Source organism: Cydia amplana, chromosome 6 (genome assembly GCF_948474715.1).
Source record: "Cydia amplana chromosome 6, ilCydAmpl1.1, whole genome shotgun sequence".
Taxonomy (NCBI): Eukaryota; Metazoa; Arthropoda; class Insecta; order Lepidoptera; family Tortricidae; genus Cydia; species Cydia amplana.
Genome location: NC_086074.1, coordinates 10,506,331 through 10,526,295, shown reverse-complemented (window position 1 = coordinate 10,526,295; position 19,965 = coordinate 10,506,331). Strand labels below are relative to the sequence as shown.

Sequence of the window (19,965 nt, the reverse complement as noted above, 5' to 3'; positions counted from 1 at the left end):
TATTTTACCTGGTGAACAACGAACAAATGGATCTCCAATGAAGTTTATTGGACAAGAGCAAATGGGTAAATGCATTCTAGTTTGGCAATGAGCTCGGAGGCCGCATACGCCAGGACAAGGGTCGCGACATTTGTTATTTCGGCAGGCGCGATCTGCTGGACAGTCGGAGTCAGCGCGGCACTCGGGGCGGCAACTGGTCGGATCGGAAAGCGCGGGTGGCCGGCAAGAACAATGCGCCACGGTGCCCTGTGCTCGGCAAATGCTGTTTGGACCACATGGATTTGGAGTGCAGGGGTCAGTTACCGTTGGAGCTAAAAAAATAAACGATTTTATGAAACAAAAAAAAATAAAAAACAATACTGAACCAATTATTTGATATGATATACTGTAAATAATATTTCTTGATGAGTCTTACCTACGACAGGGCGACATGCAATAAATGGATCACCTTGTAGAGGAACGGGACATTCGCAAATCGCAATGTGGTTGTAAACGTTACAAATTGCATCTAAGCCACAAGCATTTTTGCATGGGTTGACACATTTATAATTAACACAGGCCTGTTGTTTCGAGCATTCATTATCGTTTATACATTCAGGTCGACATTCAATAAATGGGTTTCCTTGATATCCGGGGATACATGAACAAGAACCGTTAGAACACATTGCATTGATTCCACATGGAGATTGCGCACAGGGATCTAGCGGTAAATCTTTTTGAGGTTCTTTAAACGGATAGCAATTGACAAACGGATTGCCGCTATAACCGGCTGGGCACGTACAAATAGCAAGATGATTCATTGCTCGACAGTCAGCAAATGTCCCGCAGGACCCACGACATGGGTTGACACACTTTTCTCGCACACATGCCTTGTCATTGGGACAATCCTCATTAATTGTACATTCGGGTGCGCAATTCGGCGGCGCACCGGTGTAACCTTGTAAACAACTACAAATAGCTGACCCACCAACGTCTCTGCATGTAGCATATCTACCGCAAGGGCTAGGTTCACATACAGGTGGTTTTGGTGGTGGAGATGCTACTGGTTTGATGCATCTTACAAATGGATCTCCTTCAAAGCCAGGGGCACAGGTGCAATAAGGACTATGATAATGTACTCGACATTGTGAATTTTCTCCGCACGTTCCAATGCATGGATCTATACATTTTTGTCTTATGCAAGCTTTGTTTGGTGGGCATTCAGGGTTTGTTACACACTCGGGTCGACAATTAGGAGGGCTGCCGAAATATTGTGGTAAACATGTGCACATAGCTTGACCGTTCAATGCTTTGCACGTGCTGTATGCTCCACAAGGAGATGGGGTGCAAGGATCAGTAGGTGATTCTGAAATAAATAAATTTGTTACTTGCTAAATGAAATAAATCAAAACTGACATTTAAGTATAAGCATACAATCGTTGAACCTCATTACCTTCTCTCAAGATGCAACCATCATAAGGATTTCCCACATGTCGATCGAGGCAAACACACATAGGATAATGATTGACCATTTCGCACCGAGTATTTGATCCACATAAGCCAGGGCATGGATTTTGACATTTGTTATTTGTGCATGCGAGATTTTCTGGACAATCAGAGTTAATTAAACATTCTGGCCGGCAACCTTCATATGGATTACCGAAGTAGCCACTAAGACAGGTGCAGCTGCCCACATCGTTACGTTCTTGACAAATCGCGTTTGGCCCGCAAGGATTAGGCACACATGGTTGAGTTGAGGTGGGTGGTTTCCGATGTGGTACTGAAATGAAAAAGTAAGCTATTTTTAAGTAAGTTCATTTTACTACCTACCTAACATCTTTGGTTCTATTGAAATACGATGTATTAAATATATTAAAAGGGGCAGAAAATAGATACAGCTAGATTTTTTTCTTTAGACAATTCGCTTTTAGGTAGTAGGCACCCGTACCCCAGATATTAGTAAAAAACCGGTTGATAACCCTATAACTTAAACCGGTTGAGTTGAAATTTCGTGCCCAAAATATAAGTCAGCGATCCAAAGATGTAATATTTAAAATAAACGAATTTTATTTTACTGAGGGCATAGAGAAATAAGTAAGCTTAGAGTGCTGAACTGCTCACTCCATGTAATAAAATTTAAGCTTAAGTCTAGTGTTCATTCAGTTTTAAGCGCGTTATAAACTTATTATTTACTGTACCTACCTCTCATACAACGAATTATTTATTATTTTATTAACTAAGGAAATTGATGCTTGAAGTGAGCACATAAGAGCCACGTCACTTTTTGGCCATAAAATAGAAAATTTAAAGTAATTTTTCGAAGTTTATCGTCTGGCATATCAAATTAAAAGGAGCGTGAGTATCTCAATGCCCTCCTAACGATAAACATGGCAGTTTTTTCGTAGTACTTCTAGTACTTGCTAGAAATGTAACTATGCATCGTACCTTTAATTGGTAGACATTGATCAAAGGAGTTTCCTTCGTATCCTGGTTGGCAAACACATTGAGGTGAATGACTGATGACGCGGCATATGGCGTTTTGTCCACAAGCACCAGGGCATGGGTCTACACATTTGTTATTGATACAAGCCTTATCGAAAGTACATTCACTGTTTGCGACGCATTCAGGACGGCAGAATGGAGGTGTTCCAATGAAACCTGTTAAGCAGGAACATGACGGTGCATCATTTGCGGCTCGACAGATGGAATTAGGACCACAGGGCGATGGTTCACATGGAGCCTTTCTTGGTGGTTGATCACCTGAAATAATACATATCATATTGAATCAATATTCTTTCGTTTTCTTCATTTATTTACAAACAAGATATATACAGTGGTATTACTAAAAGAAATTAATAACTAGCTTAAATCTAAAATAGGCCCTTGAGGCATTGTACCAAGGATGCCGGCGACATTTCCTCGTTGTATCGCAATGCTGATACGTTGTATGAGGTAGCCGCCAGCTCTTCGGTCACCAGTTACGTCAACCAGACGCTTCGCGATTTCTGCGAAAAACTTATCTATGCGCGCTGGGACCCCTTGGACCTAGAGTTTCAACTCCAAATTGTACAAAATGGTACTCTCTACCGAGGCTCTTATATTTGTTACGTTTTAAAATTTCGGCGCTTTCCGCCGCCCCGCCCGCTTTTACATTAGTCCGTTGGAGGTGGGACGGTGCCAGTGTGTCTACGCAGGTAGCATTTCACACTAACATCCGTCCCAAGCTCCAAGGAACTAAGGACACCCCATCGGGCCTCTTGCCATCATGTCTGATAATGCCAGTCGGCTCAAGAAGAGCAGGCACATTGATGGTGGCAAGAGACCGACGGATTTTTATATTCCAGATGTTAATATGATATAAATACGGAGACTTACGGTCCACAACAATGGCACATCTGGTGAATGGATCACCAGTAAAGCCATTTGGGCAATAGCATATTGGTTTGTGGTTGTGCACTCTGCATTCTGCGTTAAGGCCACAAGAGCCTGCGCAAGGATTATTACATTTCTGATTGGAGCAGGCCATGAAACTTGTACAGTCTGAATCGACAGTGCACTCCGGCCTACACGAAGGTGGTGCGCCAATGTATCCCATTAAACACGAGCAAATCGCTTGCTCATTTATTGCTCGACATACGCTGTATGGTCCACAAGGTGAAGGCGTGCAAGGGTCTTTTCTGATGGATATAGCTGAAAATAAATATATTATTAGAACATGTGGAGAAGAGAAGGTATACAAATACAATATATTTAAGAAAAATTAAAACAAGTTTCGGGCTTCTTCATTAATGTAACAGTCTAGATAGATTACTTACATGTAATAGGAGTGCAAGAGAAGAATGCATTTCCTGTTGTATTAGAAGGACAACTACACATTGGTATGTGATTATAAACTTCGCAAACGGCACCTTGACCACAAATATTTGCGCATGGGTTTTTACACTCATTATTAATGCATGAAAGATGAGGCGCACAGTCAGAATTGTGTGTGCATTCGGGCTGGCAGCTCATGTAGGGGTTGCCGAAATATTTTGGTCTACAGGTGCATTGGCCATCTCTACAATCAGCGTTAGCTCCACAAGGGCTTGGATTGCATTCATCGTATACAGTTGGTTGGGGTTCTGAAAGAAAACAATATTGTAAGGCAAAACCAATACCACCTATTTTTACCTCGTCATATTAAAAGATTAGGTATACATATACTTATTTAGTAAGGGCAACGTTGATAAAATAAAATTAACCGTAATGTTTTCAAATAATAGATAATATCTGCGTGACCGAGCTTTGCTCGGAAAACATATAAAAACTCGAAACTGCGCATTTTCCCAGAGATAAGACCTAGCTGGATCGATTTTTCGCCCCCGAAAACCCCCGTATAGCAAATTTCATCGAAATCGTTAGAGCTGTTTCCGAGATCCCCGAAATATATATATATATATATATAAATAAATAAATAAATAAATAAACAAGAATTGCTCGTTTAAAGGTATTAGATTTACCTATATGTTCTTGGATGTAACAATTCTGGAATGGATTTCCAGTGAAACCCTCTTTGCAGGTACATACAGCAGCATGTTGATAAACTTGACACACGGTCTGTAGTCCACACGAGCCGGGACAAGGGTCACGACACTTTTGATTCATGCAAGCCATAGTACTGGGACAGTCTGAGTTTACTGTGCATTCAGGCCTACAGTTTGGAGGCGTTCCGATGTAGTTGTTAATACAAGTGCACACAGGTGCTTGATTTACAATTTGGCAGAGAGCGTTTGGTCCACAGGGAGATGGTATGCATGGGTTCACTTCAGATGGTGGAGTTTCTGAAAAAAATTGGTCAGTAAGGACAATTCAATAAATAATAAAGAATTCCGATTAAGTACTTACTAAGTAAAACTAGAATTAACTTACTGTCAACTACTACGCATCTGATGAACGGATCTCCTTGAAAACCTGGTCGGCAAGAGCAAATAGGAGCATGGTTGACTACTCTGCACTCAGCGTTTTGTCCACAAGCATTTGAGCATGGGTTAATACATTTCTGCCTTGAGCAACTCTTTGTTGTTTCGCACTCCGAGTTTACAGTACATTCAGGTCGGCAATTTGGAGGAGCTCCCAGAAAATCTGGTTGACATGAGCAAGCCACATGTCCATTGTTGTTATTGCAAACTGAATTGCTTCCACAAGGGTTTGGAACACAAGTATCTTTGGTTGGTTCTGTAAAAAACGTTAAAATTAGGTAGTTACCTAACTTATTAGATATGAAAGGTACCTACGTTTCATATCTAATAGGTATTATTGACATTACCTATAATAAAATGTGTAGGTATTAGCAAAGCTTACTTAAAACCCGCAGAAAAGGAATATGTACGGTACGCAACTATGCTTTTGTTTCCAAACGTATGAATTAATAAAATAATTACCCGGAGTGTTGATTATAATGTGGCAATATGCGTAAGGATTTCCAGTGTATCCTGGTGTACAACTACATGATGGGATGTGGTTGATAACTTGACACACGGCTGAAACACCACACGTTCCGGGACAAGGATCAACACATTTATTCTTTAAGCATGCTTTGTTGTACGGACAATCTGTTTGTGTAACGCATTCGGGCCTGCATGCTTCGTAAGGATTTCCATAATAATCAGGGTCACATATGCATGCAGCAGCTTGGTTTCTTGAAGCTTTACATTGGGCATTAGCACCACACGGCGTTGGATTACATGGGTCTGTCGGTTCAGGTAATGGTATTCTGTGACATGCTGTAAAGGGATCACCAGTATAGCTTTCTTCACAGGAACACATGGGACTATGCAGCCGTACAATGCACACTGTGTTGAGTCCACAAGATCCTGGACAGGGGTCTTTACATTGATAGTTTATGCATGCTTTGTCCATTGAACAATCATCATTGCTTGTACATTCTCGACGACACTGTGGCGGGGTACCTTCAAATGTCGGCTGACATGTACATACATAAGATGAACCGCCGTTAGTTGGTTTGCAAATACTATTCTGTCCGCATGGGGAAGGTACACATGGGTCAGACGGTGGTAGTTCTTCCGGAACAAATACTGTAATATAAATGAATTTTATAAAATGTTTGTTTACGAACAATCCTCATATCCAGTAGATACTTTAAAGAAACATAACATACCATAGCAATGGGAGAACGGAGAACCAGTGTATCTGTCAGGACAGCTGCAGATAGGATTATGTTTTATAACATTACAGATAGCATTACTTCCACATGATCCCGGGCATGGATCTTCACATTTTTGATTAATACACGCACGCGATGGAGCACAGTCTGAGCTTTGAATACATTCGGGGCGACAATTAGGTGGATTTCCAACATAATTTGGTAAGCACGCACATACAGCTTGCTCGTTAATTTCTCTGCAGTTACTGTTAGGCCCGCATGGAGAAAGTTCACAAGGTCTATTTGTTGGTTCTGGGAACAAACAAATAAATGCATTTTAAACCAAAAACAGGTACATATAATGCTTAACTACCTTTTGGTGTAGGTTACTTACTTTCGATTATGCTGCATTGGCTGAAAGCATTACCCGTCATACTAGCCGGGCAACTGCATACTGCAACATGGTTGTAAACGTTGCACTCCGCATTAACACCGCACATGTTTCGGCATGGGTCAACGCATTTGGAACGCACGCAAGCCTTGTCCAGAGGGCAGTCAGAGCTCAGCACGCACTCAGGACGGCAGCCGAAATATGGATCTCCGGAGTATTCAGCGAGACATGTACATATACCGTTATTGCATTGAGCATTAGCCCCACACGGTGTTGGATTACAAGGATCTGTCTTTTGTGGGGGTTCTGAAATAAAAGCAATTTTATTAATTTCAATGTGCTAAAAAAGATCTGCGTTAACTACCATGTTTCTAGTCTCGTGAACATGCAAAATAAAATATAGAATAGAACGTTGAGTCGTACCTGAGGGTTTAAGGTTGCAAATGGCAAAGGGATCTCCTTGATAACCTTCTAAACACGAACACATAGGCATGTGATTGATTACATTACAGACAGCATTCAGTCCGCATGAGCCTAAACATGGATTTTCGCATTTCATGTTTATGCACGCTCTGTCATTGCTACATTCGGCATTAGCAACACATTCCGGTTTGCAGTTCGGTGGGCTGCCTAGGTATCCAACATTGCATGTGCACGAAGGGATGCCACCGATGTCACGGCATATGGCGTTCGAACCACATGGTGAAGGTATGCATGGGTTAACCGGAACCATGGGCGGCCGTTCTGGTATTGGAGACACGTAACATTGTGAGAATGGATCTCCAGTATAACCTTGTCTGCATGTACAAATGGCGTTATGCTTAATAACTCTGCAGTCTGAATTAACACCGCAGCCTTTCGGGCATGGATTGACACACTTAAGATTTTCACAGGCCTTATCCATGGGACATTCCGAGCTGGTTAAACATTCTGGCCGGCACATTGGAGGTGATCCTTGGTATCCATCCAAGCACGTGCAGATAGACAACCCATTTTGAGATCTGCATTGACTATTAGGCCCGCATGGTGATGGATCACAGGGATCATGTATTTCAGCTGAAATTCATTAAATATACATTAATAAACCAACGTTATCAATTAGGTACTCGTATACTAAATACGCGTTAGTAAAAATTATAAGTGTATTAAGTAAAATTGATACTCACATTGAAGCTTAAATGTGCATATTTTGTAAGGATCCCCGTAATATTGATCTGGACAAGAGCAGCTCGGAATATGGTTGATTACATTGCATAGCGCATTTAGTCCGCAAGTACCAGGACAGGGATCATAGCATTTATTATTTCGGCAAGCTAGATTAGCCGGACAGTCCGAGTTAAGTACGCATTCTGGCTTACAGGCCTCATATGGATTTCCGAAATAACCTTCTAGGCAAGTACAAGACCCGGCGTTGTATTGTTCACGGCATTCTGCGTTAAAACCGCATGGAGAAGGAATGCACGGTGTAGGGCGTTCCAGTTCCGTAGCAACAACTTCAAGGTAAGTGCACGTCAGAAACGGATCACCAGTATATCCATTTTGACATAAGCATATCGGTGTATGGCTTACAACTCTACATTCAGCGTTCACGCCACATGAGCCGATGCAAGGGTCTACACACTTCCTATTGATACATGCCATGTTCAAAGCACATTCAGTGTTACTAGTACATTCGGGTCGGCAATTGGGTGGTGTGCCAACAAATTCGGGTAAGCATGTGCAAACGTAATTTTCACCATTTTCATTGCATTGTGAATTTGGCCCACAAGGAGACGGTAGGCATGGGTTAACATTCACTGGCGGTGCTGGAGCTGTAAAAAGATGTACAATGTGAATTTTATACCTATTTCGACAACTGTTATTGAAACATTTTATTTGTAAACTGGTTACTTACGAATAAATTGGCAATATGAAAATGGATCGCCTGAATATCCAGCCAAACAAGTACACACTGGATTGTGGTTCACCACTATGCATTGAGTGTTGCGACCGCATGCTCCTGGGCATGGATCAATGCATTTTTGATTAGAGCAAGCACGATTTAACCTACATTCGGCGCTTATTGTACATTCTGGTCGACAATTTGGAGGACTACCTATGTAGCCTTGAATACACACACACACCGCGTTTCCATTTACTTCTCTGCACTGACTGTTGGGCCCACACGGGGACGGCTGACATAAGTTGGTTGGCATGTCTGTAAAAAAATAAAAATAAGTATTACGGATGAAGTTCCCTACCCGCATGGAGCCAATTTATAATTAATTAATAAATTAAGATAACGTTACAGGCTCATTACAACTCAGCCAATGATTAAAAAAAATTAAATAAATAAAAACCTATTTCGACAACTTCGATAAAATTAGCATGTCTTAAAAAAACACATACAAGACAAGACCTCATTTTGTCGTGGACACTCTATTACAACGTATTCATAACACAGGAAACTTTTGATGAATTTTGTCCCTTTCTAATAAACACAAATGTTAAACCGACAGATAAGGACAAACGATTATCATGGGCTTTGTGAGGCTTGACAAGAAGCTTTACGTTGATAGAAACATAATACTTACCAATAACTTCAGTACAGTACGAGAATGGCGATCCAGTATAGCCCGGTGGGCAAGAACACATAGGAATATGATTGAAAACTTCACAAATAGCGCCGCTGCCACATGTTCCAACGCAAGGATCCTTGCATTTATTGTTCATACATGCTTTGTCGCGTGGACATTCGGTGTTCAAAACGCATTCAGGATGGCAACCGAAATAAGGATCACCCTGATATTCAGGTAAACATGTGCAGGTGCCATCTCGGCAGACTGCATTAGAACCACATGGGGAGGGAGAACACGGATCTATTGGATCTAAAATAAAAAAAAAACAAACAAACATTGAATTCGTTAGCTGTTTGGTGCTTACGGTTTATGTCATTTTGACAGGATTCCAAGCAACTTTATATTTTGATATGTAGATAGCTAACCTTTGGGCGGGATATCGTGACAGGCAACGAACGGATCCCCAGTATTACCAGGTATACATGAACAGATCGGCAGGTGGTTAACGACGCTGCATTGGGCACGGAGACCACAAGCTCCGGGACACGGATCCGCGCAGCGGTTGTTGATGCAAGCAGTTGCAGCACTACATTCCGCGCTGGTCACACATTCCGGCCTGCATCGAGGTGGTGAACTTATGTAGTTCGGTAAACAAGTGCATCGAGCGCTGCCTCCGTATACTTGGCATTCTGAATTCGGTCCACACGGCGACGGGATGCACGGGTTGACTTCTGCAGGTGGCGGTGAAATCGACTCTACAACTATAAATAAATTACATTACACACATAGACAGACAGAAGACGATATCACAAGACATATATTTGACACAAACATAAACATTTTTTATTATTCTCAAGCAAGAGAAGAGACATGAAATAAAATATACCAAATTAAATAAGCTAATTCTAACGTTCAAATGAGATTAAATAAGTTGAGACAACTTACTCGGGATACAGTTGGTAAAAGGATCTCCAGTAAACCGTTCTTGGCAGGAGCATATCGGATTATGTGATATTACCCTACAAATAGCATTTCTAGCACATTGACCAACACAGGGATTAACACACTTGCGATTTATGCATGCTTTATCTGTCTGGCATTCGCTATTAATCGTGCATTCCGGCCGGCAGTTTGGTGGAGAACCAATAAATTCAGATAAGCAGCTGCATACTGCTTGAGAGTTCACCTCTCGACATTGACTATTCGGTCCGCATGGAGACGGATTACACGGCGCCGGTTTAATTTGATCTGAAATTATATGTTTTACTTTTTAATTCAAGGATATGGCTATAGTAAAACATAAAGTATTACGTAGCAGCGTAAATAAATAATACCTTCCAATTGTGGTACGCAGTAGGAGTATGGATTGCCAGTTAGTCCTGGAGGACAATAACATGTGGGTAGATGATTCACAACTTGACAAATGCCATTTGATCCACACACACCAGGGCAAGGATTTTTGCACTTGTTTTGAATGCAAGCTAACATGGGTGGGCAGTCTGTATTTATGACACATTCTGGGCGACATCCTTCGTATGGGTTGCCGACATACGATTCAATACATCTGCATGCGCCCGCTCCGTTTCGTTCAGAACACTCTGCATTAAGTCCACACGGCGATGGCTCACAAGGAGAATCATAAACGATGGAATCTGTAAAACACAATTATAGTTTAGTTGGAAACATACAAAAAAGCACGTTTTGAATTATTAATAGGTACTTGGTACAGTTATGATATCTTACCCGGAATAGAATTACAGGAAATAAGAGGATCTCCAGATAAACCGAAGGGACAGGTGCAGACCATAGCATGGCTAATAATTTTACAGTCTGCATTATATCCACAACTACCTGGGCAGGGATTTTTGCATTTTTGATTAATGCATGTTAAATCGCTTCTACATTCTGAATTACTGACGCACTCTGGACGACAATTGGGAGGTTGGCCTAAGTAATCTGGTTGACATGTACATGATGGTGACTCTCCAATCACTTTGCAAACAGAATACGGTCCACATGGAGAAGGCGTACATGGGTCTCCCTGCGGTATTGGCGTGGCAGCTGTAATCAGAAGTATTCGTGTCATTTTTTAATCAGAAATTGTTGCATTGCTATTACTTTAAGTAGAAGAAAACAAGCGAACGTTGGTTACTTACGTATTGGTGTGCATTGAGTAAATGGATTGCCTGTATATTGGTTTGGACACGAACATATCGGGTTGTGATTTATAACTTCACATTTAGCTGCATAGCCGCAAGCACCAACACATGGGTTGATACATTTATGATTGTTGCAAGCTTCATTCTGTGGACATTCGGCGCTGATAGTGCATTCCGGTCGGCATGATGGCGGGTTCCCAATAAACGTAGGTAAACAAGAACATACTGCCTGGTTATTGATTGAACGGCATTGGCTATTCGGACCGCATGGACTTGGATTACACGGTTCGACCAAAGAAACTGCAATAAAAATACATCCATTGTCAACAAACTGGGCTGTACGCCATTTTTTTCACCCAAAAAAAGAAGGCTACATAAAGCAAGCGGGTTTGCCAATGATGATGATGCTGATGATGAAAATTAAATTGCATGTGTTAGATTATCATCTACTGTTTGGTACATATATAATGTTCCGGAATAAATACTTATTGATATGCAATAAATCACTTCGATAGTTACGTACTTAATATTTCATAGCAAATTCCTATAATTAGTCTGTCGTGAAATATTTACTAAAAATAATTTAGATTTAAAATGTTTCAACAACGTACCTGTGATTGTATGACATCCAGTAAACGCATTTCCAGAAGTACCTTCTGGACATGTGCAAATTGGTATGTGATTATAAACGTTACATTGAGCGGTCGCTGCACACATTGCAGGGCATGGATTGATACATTTGTTCCTGGAACAAACTTTGTCCGGAGCACAGTCTGCACTCGATACGCATTCGGGTTTGCAAGCGAAATATGGATCTCCCTGGTAGTCACTAATACACGTGCATTCCCCATTTCTGCATTGGGCGTTGATACCGCACGGTGAAGGATTACAAGGATCAGATGGTAATTCATCTAAAAAATTGAACAAAGATGAATTAAAAACTAATTTAATAATTTATATAAGAAGTTATTTCAATATTTGGGATTAGTTTGTGATTAGTTTACCTCTTTCCGGTGGAATTGGTCTACAGGCAACAAACGAATCGCCACTATAACCTTGAGAGCATGTGCAAGACGGAGAATGATTAAAGACTGTGCATATTGCGTTTTCTCCGCAACTTCCTGGACATGGATCACGGCATTTCATATTTATGCATGCCATGTTAGACGGGCAGTCCTGGTTAATAGCACATTCAGGTCTACAATTAGGAGGCTGTCCTTGATATTGTGGCATACAACTGCAAGATGGACCTCCATTTATTTCTCGACAAATTGAATTGTCTCCACAAGGATTTGGGACGCATGGGTTTCTCGTCGGTTCCGGTGGTAATTGCAATGGTTCTAAAAGAAAGTACATCAAATTATTAGGCCGAATACGTCGGAGGTCAATTTAAAACTTAATTTTACGCGAAAAATTGTGCAAGTTTAAATCAGTGTTTTGCAAACCGTTACGGGCCGGGTAATAAAAGTTATATTGTATTTTTTTCTACTTATACCTATTGATGTCAAAGTTTAAAGACTTACGTTGGGGATAGCAGCGGGTGAATGGATCGCCTGTGAATCCAGGCGAACACGAGCACAGAGGACTATGATTAATAACTCTGCAGTCTGAGTTTAAGCCACAACGTCCGGGGCATGGGTCAGCACATTTCTGATTAATGCATGCGCTATTGGTAGAACATTCCGAACTAACGGTACACTCAGGTCTACAGCCAGGTGGCGAACCAATGTAGTTAGCCATACAGGAACAAGCGCTTTGTTCATTTACTGCCCGACAGACGCTGTTTGGTCCACACGGATTGGGTACACATGGCGTAACCGGTTCCGGTGTAGGTTCTGTAAACATGAATCAATTATTAGTGACTAAAAGTAGACCCATGACAGCTTTGGAAAGGGTATTACATTTTACATATAGCAATCGGAAAATAATGTGTTTGAATAATAATTACCATTCTGAATAAGGCACTGCCGATACGGGTCACCTGTAAATCCAGGCAAGCAAGTACAAGATGGTAAGTGATTAACGACAGTACACGAAGCCATCGTTCCACATGTGCCTGGACAAGGGTCTTGACATTTATTACGTATGCAAGCTTTGTTTGACGTACAGTCAGTATTAACTGTGCATTCGGGTCGACATCCTTCATATGGATTTCCTATATAGTCTGGCAGACAAGTACAAGATCCAGCGAAGTTCAATTCTTTACACACTGCATTAGCACCACAAGGTGTTGGATCACAAGGAGTTGGTATTTCTTGTATTACATCTTGAACATAGCAGTTGGAAAAGGCGTCGCCAGTAAAACCATTATCGCAGAAACACATTGGAGAATGGCTTATTGTTCTGCATTGCGCATTAGTACCACATGCATTGATACACGGGTCTGAACATTTTGAATTGGTGCAGGCTTTGTTGGGTGGGCATTCGCTGTTACTGGAACATTCAGGTCTGCAATATGGTGGTGATCCGAAGAAGTTAGGCATGCAAGTGCACGATGGCGTCCCTGAAGTTTCCTTACAGATAGAGTTCGGGCCACACGGCGAAGGCGTGCATGGAGCTACAGGGTCTTGTGTGAGAGCTGAAAATAACAGAAAAAATAATTTTTGGTACTAGCTTTTATCGCTGACTGTACTTTTCTTTCCACAGACAACTAATACTCATCGAGACAATTCTAAAAACCCCAAACACAATTAGGTTGCGTTGCTTTATCACAGAGTTCCTATAGCCACCTCCTGTCTTTAACATCAGATCAGCTCCATGGTACCATGCAAATTTTCAGCTCCATCGGAAACCGGGAAGTGGGTCAAATTTAACTTGCAAAATTTGACCCGTACAAACATAGTTACATTGGTACATATAATGCAAGTTAAGTAAACGCTTGTAAAAAATAGCACAAAGAGAAAATAACCCATGCATGGCATGAGTAAATAACTCACTCACGCCACAAGGGTTTCGTGCCGTTACCGTACACATTTGTTATCATGTTTGAATTTTTTTCTTATATCCGACTCGAGCTTGGCCGGTTGTTATACATTTTCGTTATGAAGTTTGTTATCATTATCACTCTTAAGTTTGATGCGTGTACGTTTAACAGTTATAGGTGAACCAGGATCTATTGAGGGTGCGCCATGTTGCGGAATTTCACTGGAACTTATTTTTTCATACTACACTGAATTGTCACCCTATACATGAGAATAACAGCGCCCTCTTGACAATTATCATATATTACTGGTCAGGCTATAGGTACAGAGATATATAAAAATTAAAAACAAAATTCAGTACTTTAATTTTTCAACAATATTGATTGAAATGTATACATCATGTGTAAATGAATATATTATACACATTATGCATACATTTGAACCGTTTTAGAAGACGTGACGTTCTCTCTTTGACGCAGGATAAAAAACACGACTAGGGGACCAAGGCGGGAAATCTAGGTGCGAACAATGAGCGATCTTTTCCACCCTCGCGCGTTGATTTCAAATGATCAGTAATCAATGTGTTGTTATTGTGACTTACCGAAGGGTACGCATCGCACAAATGGATTACCCGTGTACATTCTTTCACAAGTACATATCGGGTTGTGTTTCACCACTTCGCACTTTGCTTCGACTCCGCAGGCTCCCGCACAAGGATCGATGCATTTCTGATTGCTGCAGGCTCGATTCAATGGGCAATCTGAACTGACTGTACACTCTGGTCGACATAGCGGAGGGCTGCCAATGTAGCCTGATACGCAACTGCAGACTGCTTGTCCATTAATTTCTCGGCATTTACTGTTTGGACCACATAGAGAAGGTTGGCAAGGGTTGGTCGGTATTGCCACTGGAAAATAAAGCGCTATTTATTACACAAATCCAATGCTAAATTAATAAATGAAAAATTATATTAAGTTAGTTAAATGAATACCTTGGATTGGCGTACAGTCGTAGAATGCATTTCCTGTCATTCCCTGAGGACAGCTACACATAGGCACGTGATTGATGACGTCACAAATAGCAGTGGCTGCACATGTGCCTATGCATGGATTAACGCATTTATTTTTTGAGCACGCTTTGTCTCTTGGACAGTCAGTGCTCAAGACACACTCGGGTCTGCAGCCTACGTACGGGTCTCCTTGATGCTCAGATATGCACGTGCATATGCCTTCGTTACAAATTGCATTGGATCCGCATGGTGATGGATTGCATTTATCGACAATATCAGCATATACTGGTGGTTTAGGAGCGCAGGATGTAAATGCGTCGCCGGCATAACCTTCAGGGCACGTGCATATTGGATTGTGTTGAGTTACGGTACATACAGCACTAATACCGCAAGAACCAGGACATGGGTCGCGGCATTTCTGTTGGATGCATGCTTGAGATGTAGGACATTCAGAATTTATAGTACATTCTGGTCTGCAATTAGGAGGACTGCCAACATAAGTTGGCATACATGCACACGAGGGTATATTTCCAATATCGTGGCACACCGCATTAGGCCCGCAAGGTGATGGTACGCATGGATTCCTATATGGCTCCAACTCAGCGTTTGCAACTGGTGCTGCAAACAAAAATAGTTTTAACAATGATATTACCTTATTTGATATAAATTTTAGAATACAGTGCGTGTAAAGACTGTACAAGATAAAGCCCGGCCACGCATGATATAGTAAATCTTTTCAATGAACGTGCATTTTCAAGCAGTTTTTTTTTCAACCATTTGTGGTAATCAACCTACATAATAAAATTACAAACACAATATAACATTAGGTTGTCTGTGACTTTGAGCGTTATATATAAATAGAATAGTACCAAATTTATCTGTCTTTAACTACCAAATTCTCCTGTTAAAAAGTTTTTTTTTTTTTTCAAATTTAAGATAAATTATGCCTTATTAAATTATCTTTTCACAATAGCTCACATTTTTCTAATAATTTTATTCAGATTGAGATAGTTCTGAGGTGTTTTAACATTGGTGAATTCGACTTTTTGACAAAAAACGACTTTCAGTGCTTGGAGTAGAAAGTCTTCCTAACCTGGTAAGATGATATCCTAATGTGCATAAAACAGCTTGTAAAAATATAAACACAATTGTGGCTTTGTAGCAGGAAGCGAGTGAAGATTACCAAAAAATCCTGGACAAATAATTACTTCCGTATACAGACGAGCTGGGCAAATCGACCGATTTGATCAGGAAAATAATTGGCGCCAATCTAGCCTAGAAAATTGGCATTTTTGTGTCCGCAAGATTGTCTCGTCTGGACTCCACTAAATATAATTATGATGAATGTATTCGGCGAAAATTTACACACGCCCATACATTCTAATATTATCATATTTTATTATATAGTACTATATACAGTGTGTAAGTCAAATACGGGCAATAAATTAAACCAGATATAGAATTTACCCGTCTTATCATTAATTAAGATGTTTTTTTAAGTTACACTTAATTATGACCCCGTGATTAATTTTTTCCACATGTACCGAGCAGCAATGTACTGTAAACATTAAGAAACAAGATGATAATGACATTACGAGATACGAGCTTTTCATAGTAACTGCCAACAAGCGTTGACAGTTACTTTAAAAAGCTCGTATCCCGTAACGTGTGTGGTGTATTACATTGCGGGCCGAATTATTTTGTATGGTTATAATTTTCAATGCATTTCTAAGTAAAATCTATCTCAATATACTTTTTAGGTCCTATGCTAACCACCGTTTAAATATTCGCCCGTATTGGATTTACACACTGTATATACAGATTATTAAAATAAAAGAACTGCTTGAATATCTCCATTCGGTAAAAATATATACCAGTTCATGCGTGGCCGGGTTTTATCGTGCAGTCTTCATATAGATATCGTAATAATAGTGACTAAACGTAGAAACCACAAATAAGTTTTTCGAATGGAGGCCCTCTTCAGAGGAAAGTTGACGACCGTGCACAAAGCCTTCTCCATATAACATGATATAACGTAACGTTAACATACTCAAATTGTGTAAAAATATTTTCCATAGTGTCAATTTCCATTGAGTAAAAATAAGACTACGTTTGTATGCACAAGACGGTTGCCGTAAAAACTAACAGCAAAGGAATTCATAAAAATAAATGTTGGTTTGGAAACTTACGAGGTATAGGCGAACACCTTGCGAAGGGATCTCCTGTATATCTTGGTTTACATTGACAGATTGGACTATGATTAATAACTCTACAATCAGAATGTATGCCACATGCATTAATGCATGGATCTTGACATTTTCGATTGATGCATGCCTTGTCTTTATAACATTCAGCACTAGTAGTGCATTCTGGACGACATCCTGGAGGTGTTCCAATGTATTCGGGTAAACAAGAACACACAGCTTGCTGATTTACTTCTTTGCATCTGCTGTTTGGCCCACAAGGTGATGGTCGACATACATCTTTAGGCGTGTCATATTGAACTGAAATAAAATAAATGCAATGGTGAAAACTTGTTTCAATTTTGATTATCAATTTACTAGTAAATGAAAACTTACTCTCAGGTACACAGTAGCGGAATGGATCGCCAGTAAAACCTCCTTGACATGAACATTGTGGAGCATGATTGACCACTTGGCACAAAGCGTTCGGTGCACACGCGCCCGGACATGGATCACGACAGTTATTCTGTAAGCAGGCTTTGTGCGATGGACAATCAGTATTAATTAAACATTCAGGTCTGCATCCCTCATATGGGTTTCCGAAATAATTGGTTTGACAAGTGCATGATCCAGCACCATTCAGTTCTTTGCAAATTGCATTAGCACCACACGGAGACGGTTGACAAGGAGATGTAAAATCTTGCTCTGGCAATTGGGTATGACATTCAAAGAATGGATTTCCTGTGTATCCTGGTAAGCAAGAGCATGCCGGAGAATGGCTGATTACGTGACATTGAGCATTCACTCCGCAAGAACCAACGCACGGGTCTGCACATTTTTGTTTGATACAAGCTTGATGAGTAGGGCATTCTGTGTTACTAATACATTCTGGTTTACAGTAAGGTGGAGATCCAATGAATCCTTCTTGGCAGGAACATGAAGGTGATCCTGAGGTTTCTTTACATATCGAGTTAGGCCCACAGGGTGACGGAATACAAGGATTAACTGGTTCCTGTTCGAACGGCTGGGCGATGCATCTTATAAATGGATTTCCAGTATATGAAGTTGGGCAAGAGCATATAGGATTGTGATTGATTACTTGACATATTGCCTCTACTCCACATGCACCTTGACATGGCTTAATACATTTATTGTTACTACAGGCTTCGTTCGGTAAGCAATCGGAACTGACAGTACACTCAGGTCTGCAAGATGGTGGACTTCCGATAAATCCTGTTACGCAAGAGCACACTGGTTGTCCATTAATATTGCGGCACTGGCTATTAGGCCCACAAGGGCTGGGTTGGCACGGCTCTGGCCGAACAACTAAAATAAAAATAAAAAACAAATTAGGTATAGTTTCTTCGAATTAAGAACTGGATTTGTTTTTGTATACATGTTTATTAAACTATGCAGTTACCTTCCATGGGTGTGCAATGAATAAAAGCATTCCCAGTCATAGCTTCAGGACATCGGCACATCGGTACATGTCCGATAACTTCACATATCGCATTGCTCGCGCATACACCACTATTACACGGATTTACGCATTTGTTACGCATACATGCTTTGTCTTGAGAACAATCAGAACTCAAAATGCATTCAGGATGACATTCAAAGTATGGATCTCCTTGATATTCCGGGATACATGTGCACACTCCCTTATTGCATACTGCATTTGCTCCACAAGGTGAAGGATTGCAAGGGTCGATTTCATCCTGAGATGGAACTGTAAAAATAAGTTATGAAATTACATTAGCGAAGTTTTTATTTTCTTGGTCGGGCTTATACTTTTTAGATGAGTGCGTGTGTGAGTGTGAGAGAGAGAGATGGAGACAGATAAATTAACCTTTTTAACTAACATATTTCAGGAATGGTATAATATGAGTATGATATTATTAAGAATTAAAATTACCTTGTAATTTACATTCACTGAAGGCATCGCCAACATAATTATCGATGCACGTACATATGGGAGTGTGATTTTTAATTGTACAACGTGTATTCAAGCCACATGATCCTGGACAAGGATCTCTGCATTTTTGATTGATGCATGCTGTATCACTGGGACAATCTGAATTTATTGTACACTCGGGTCGACACTGCGGTGGAGCGCCTATATAGGTAGGCAAACAAGTGCATGACGGGATACCGCCTATATCTCTACACTGACTGAAAGATCCGCAAGGTGAAGGTAAGCATGGATCCTGGGGTTTAAATTCCACAGGGACGGTCATTAAGTAGCAGCGGCTGAAAGGATCACCGGTATATCGGTCAATGCAGGAACATATTGGACTATGGTTTATAACGTGACATCTAGCATTCTGTCCGCATTGACCCATGCAAGGATCTGTACATTTCTGACGAAGGCAAGCCATATTTGTCGGACATTCGGCACTGATAATGCATTCCGGTCTGCAGTTTGGTGGAGATCCCTGATATTCGGGCTGGCAAGAGCAAACTGCTTGATCGTTTATTACTTTGCAGGCACTGTTGGGACCACACGGCGACGGAGAACAAGGGTTTTTGTGTTCTACAGCTGTAAAAGAAAATTTTATTTGAAATACATATATTTGTCATAACTTTTGACTTGTATGTATTTTAAACTACACTCATTAAGTGA

The 19,965-nt window shown here is 40.7% G+C and overlaps 1 protein-coding gene across 1 annotated transcript in view; it reads right to left on the bottom strand.

Annotated features, from left to right (window-relative positions):
• The window catches only part of LOC134648848 (uncharacterized), a 146,467-nt gene that overhangs the window by 16,115 nt on the left and 110,387 nt on the right, over window positions 1-19,965 (bottom strand). The window contains exons 86-114 of the mRNA XM_063503429.1: window positions 19,258-19,881; window positions 18,763-19,071; window positions 17,349-18,668; window positions 15,142-15,777; window positions 14,752-15,057; window positions 13,178-13,807; window positions 12,753-13,064; window positions 12,234-12,569; window positions 11,841-12,140; window positions 11,227-11,529; window positions 10,814-11,131; window positions 10,405-10,722; window positions 10,016-10,318; window positions 9,496-9,831; window positions 9,086-9,379; window positions 8,407-8,709; window positions 7,679-8,323; window positions 6,936-7,568; window positions 6,516-6,818; window positions 6,137-6,433; window positions 5,400-6,053; window positions 4,888-5,193; window positions 4,479-4,799; window positions 3,795-4,100; window positions 3,355-3,669; window positions 2,425-2,739; window positions 1,433-1,759; window positions 416-1,345; window positions 9-311 (exon numbers count right to left, since the gene is read on the bottom strand). Of these exons, the coding sequence (XP_063359499.1) occupies window positions 9-311; window positions 416-1,345; window positions 1,433-1,759; window positions 2,425-2,739; window positions 3,355-3,669; window positions 3,795-4,100; window positions 4,479-4,799; window positions 4,888-5,193; window positions 5,400-6,053; window positions 6,137-6,433; window positions 6,516-6,818; window positions 6,936-7,568; window positions 7,679-8,323; window positions 8,407-8,709; window positions 9,086-9,379; window positions 9,496-9,831; window positions 10,016-10,318; window positions 10,405-10,722; window positions 10,814-11,131; window positions 11,227-11,529; window positions 11,841-12,140; window positions 12,234-12,569; window positions 12,753-13,064; window positions 13,178-13,807; window positions 14,752-15,057; window positions 15,142-15,777; window positions 17,349-18,668; window positions 18,763-19,071; window positions 19,258-19,881 (12,603 nt within the window). The remainder of the gene's footprint in view (window positions 1-8; window positions 312-415; window positions 1,346-1,432; window positions 1,760-2,424; window positions 2,740-3,354; window positions 3,670-3,794; window positions 4,101-4,478; window positions 4,800-4,887; window positions 5,194-5,399; window positions 6,054-6,136; window positions 6,434-6,515; window positions 6,819-6,935; window positions 7,569-7,678; window positions 8,324-8,406; window positions 8,710-9,085; window positions 9,380-9,495; window positions 9,832-10,015; window positions 10,319-10,404; window positions 10,723-10,813; window positions 11,132-11,226; window positions 11,530-11,840; window positions 12,141-12,233; window positions 12,570-12,752; window positions 13,065-13,177; window positions 13,808-14,751; window positions 15,058-15,141; window positions 15,778-17,348; window positions 18,669-18,762; window positions 19,072-19,257; window positions 19,882-19,965) is intronic.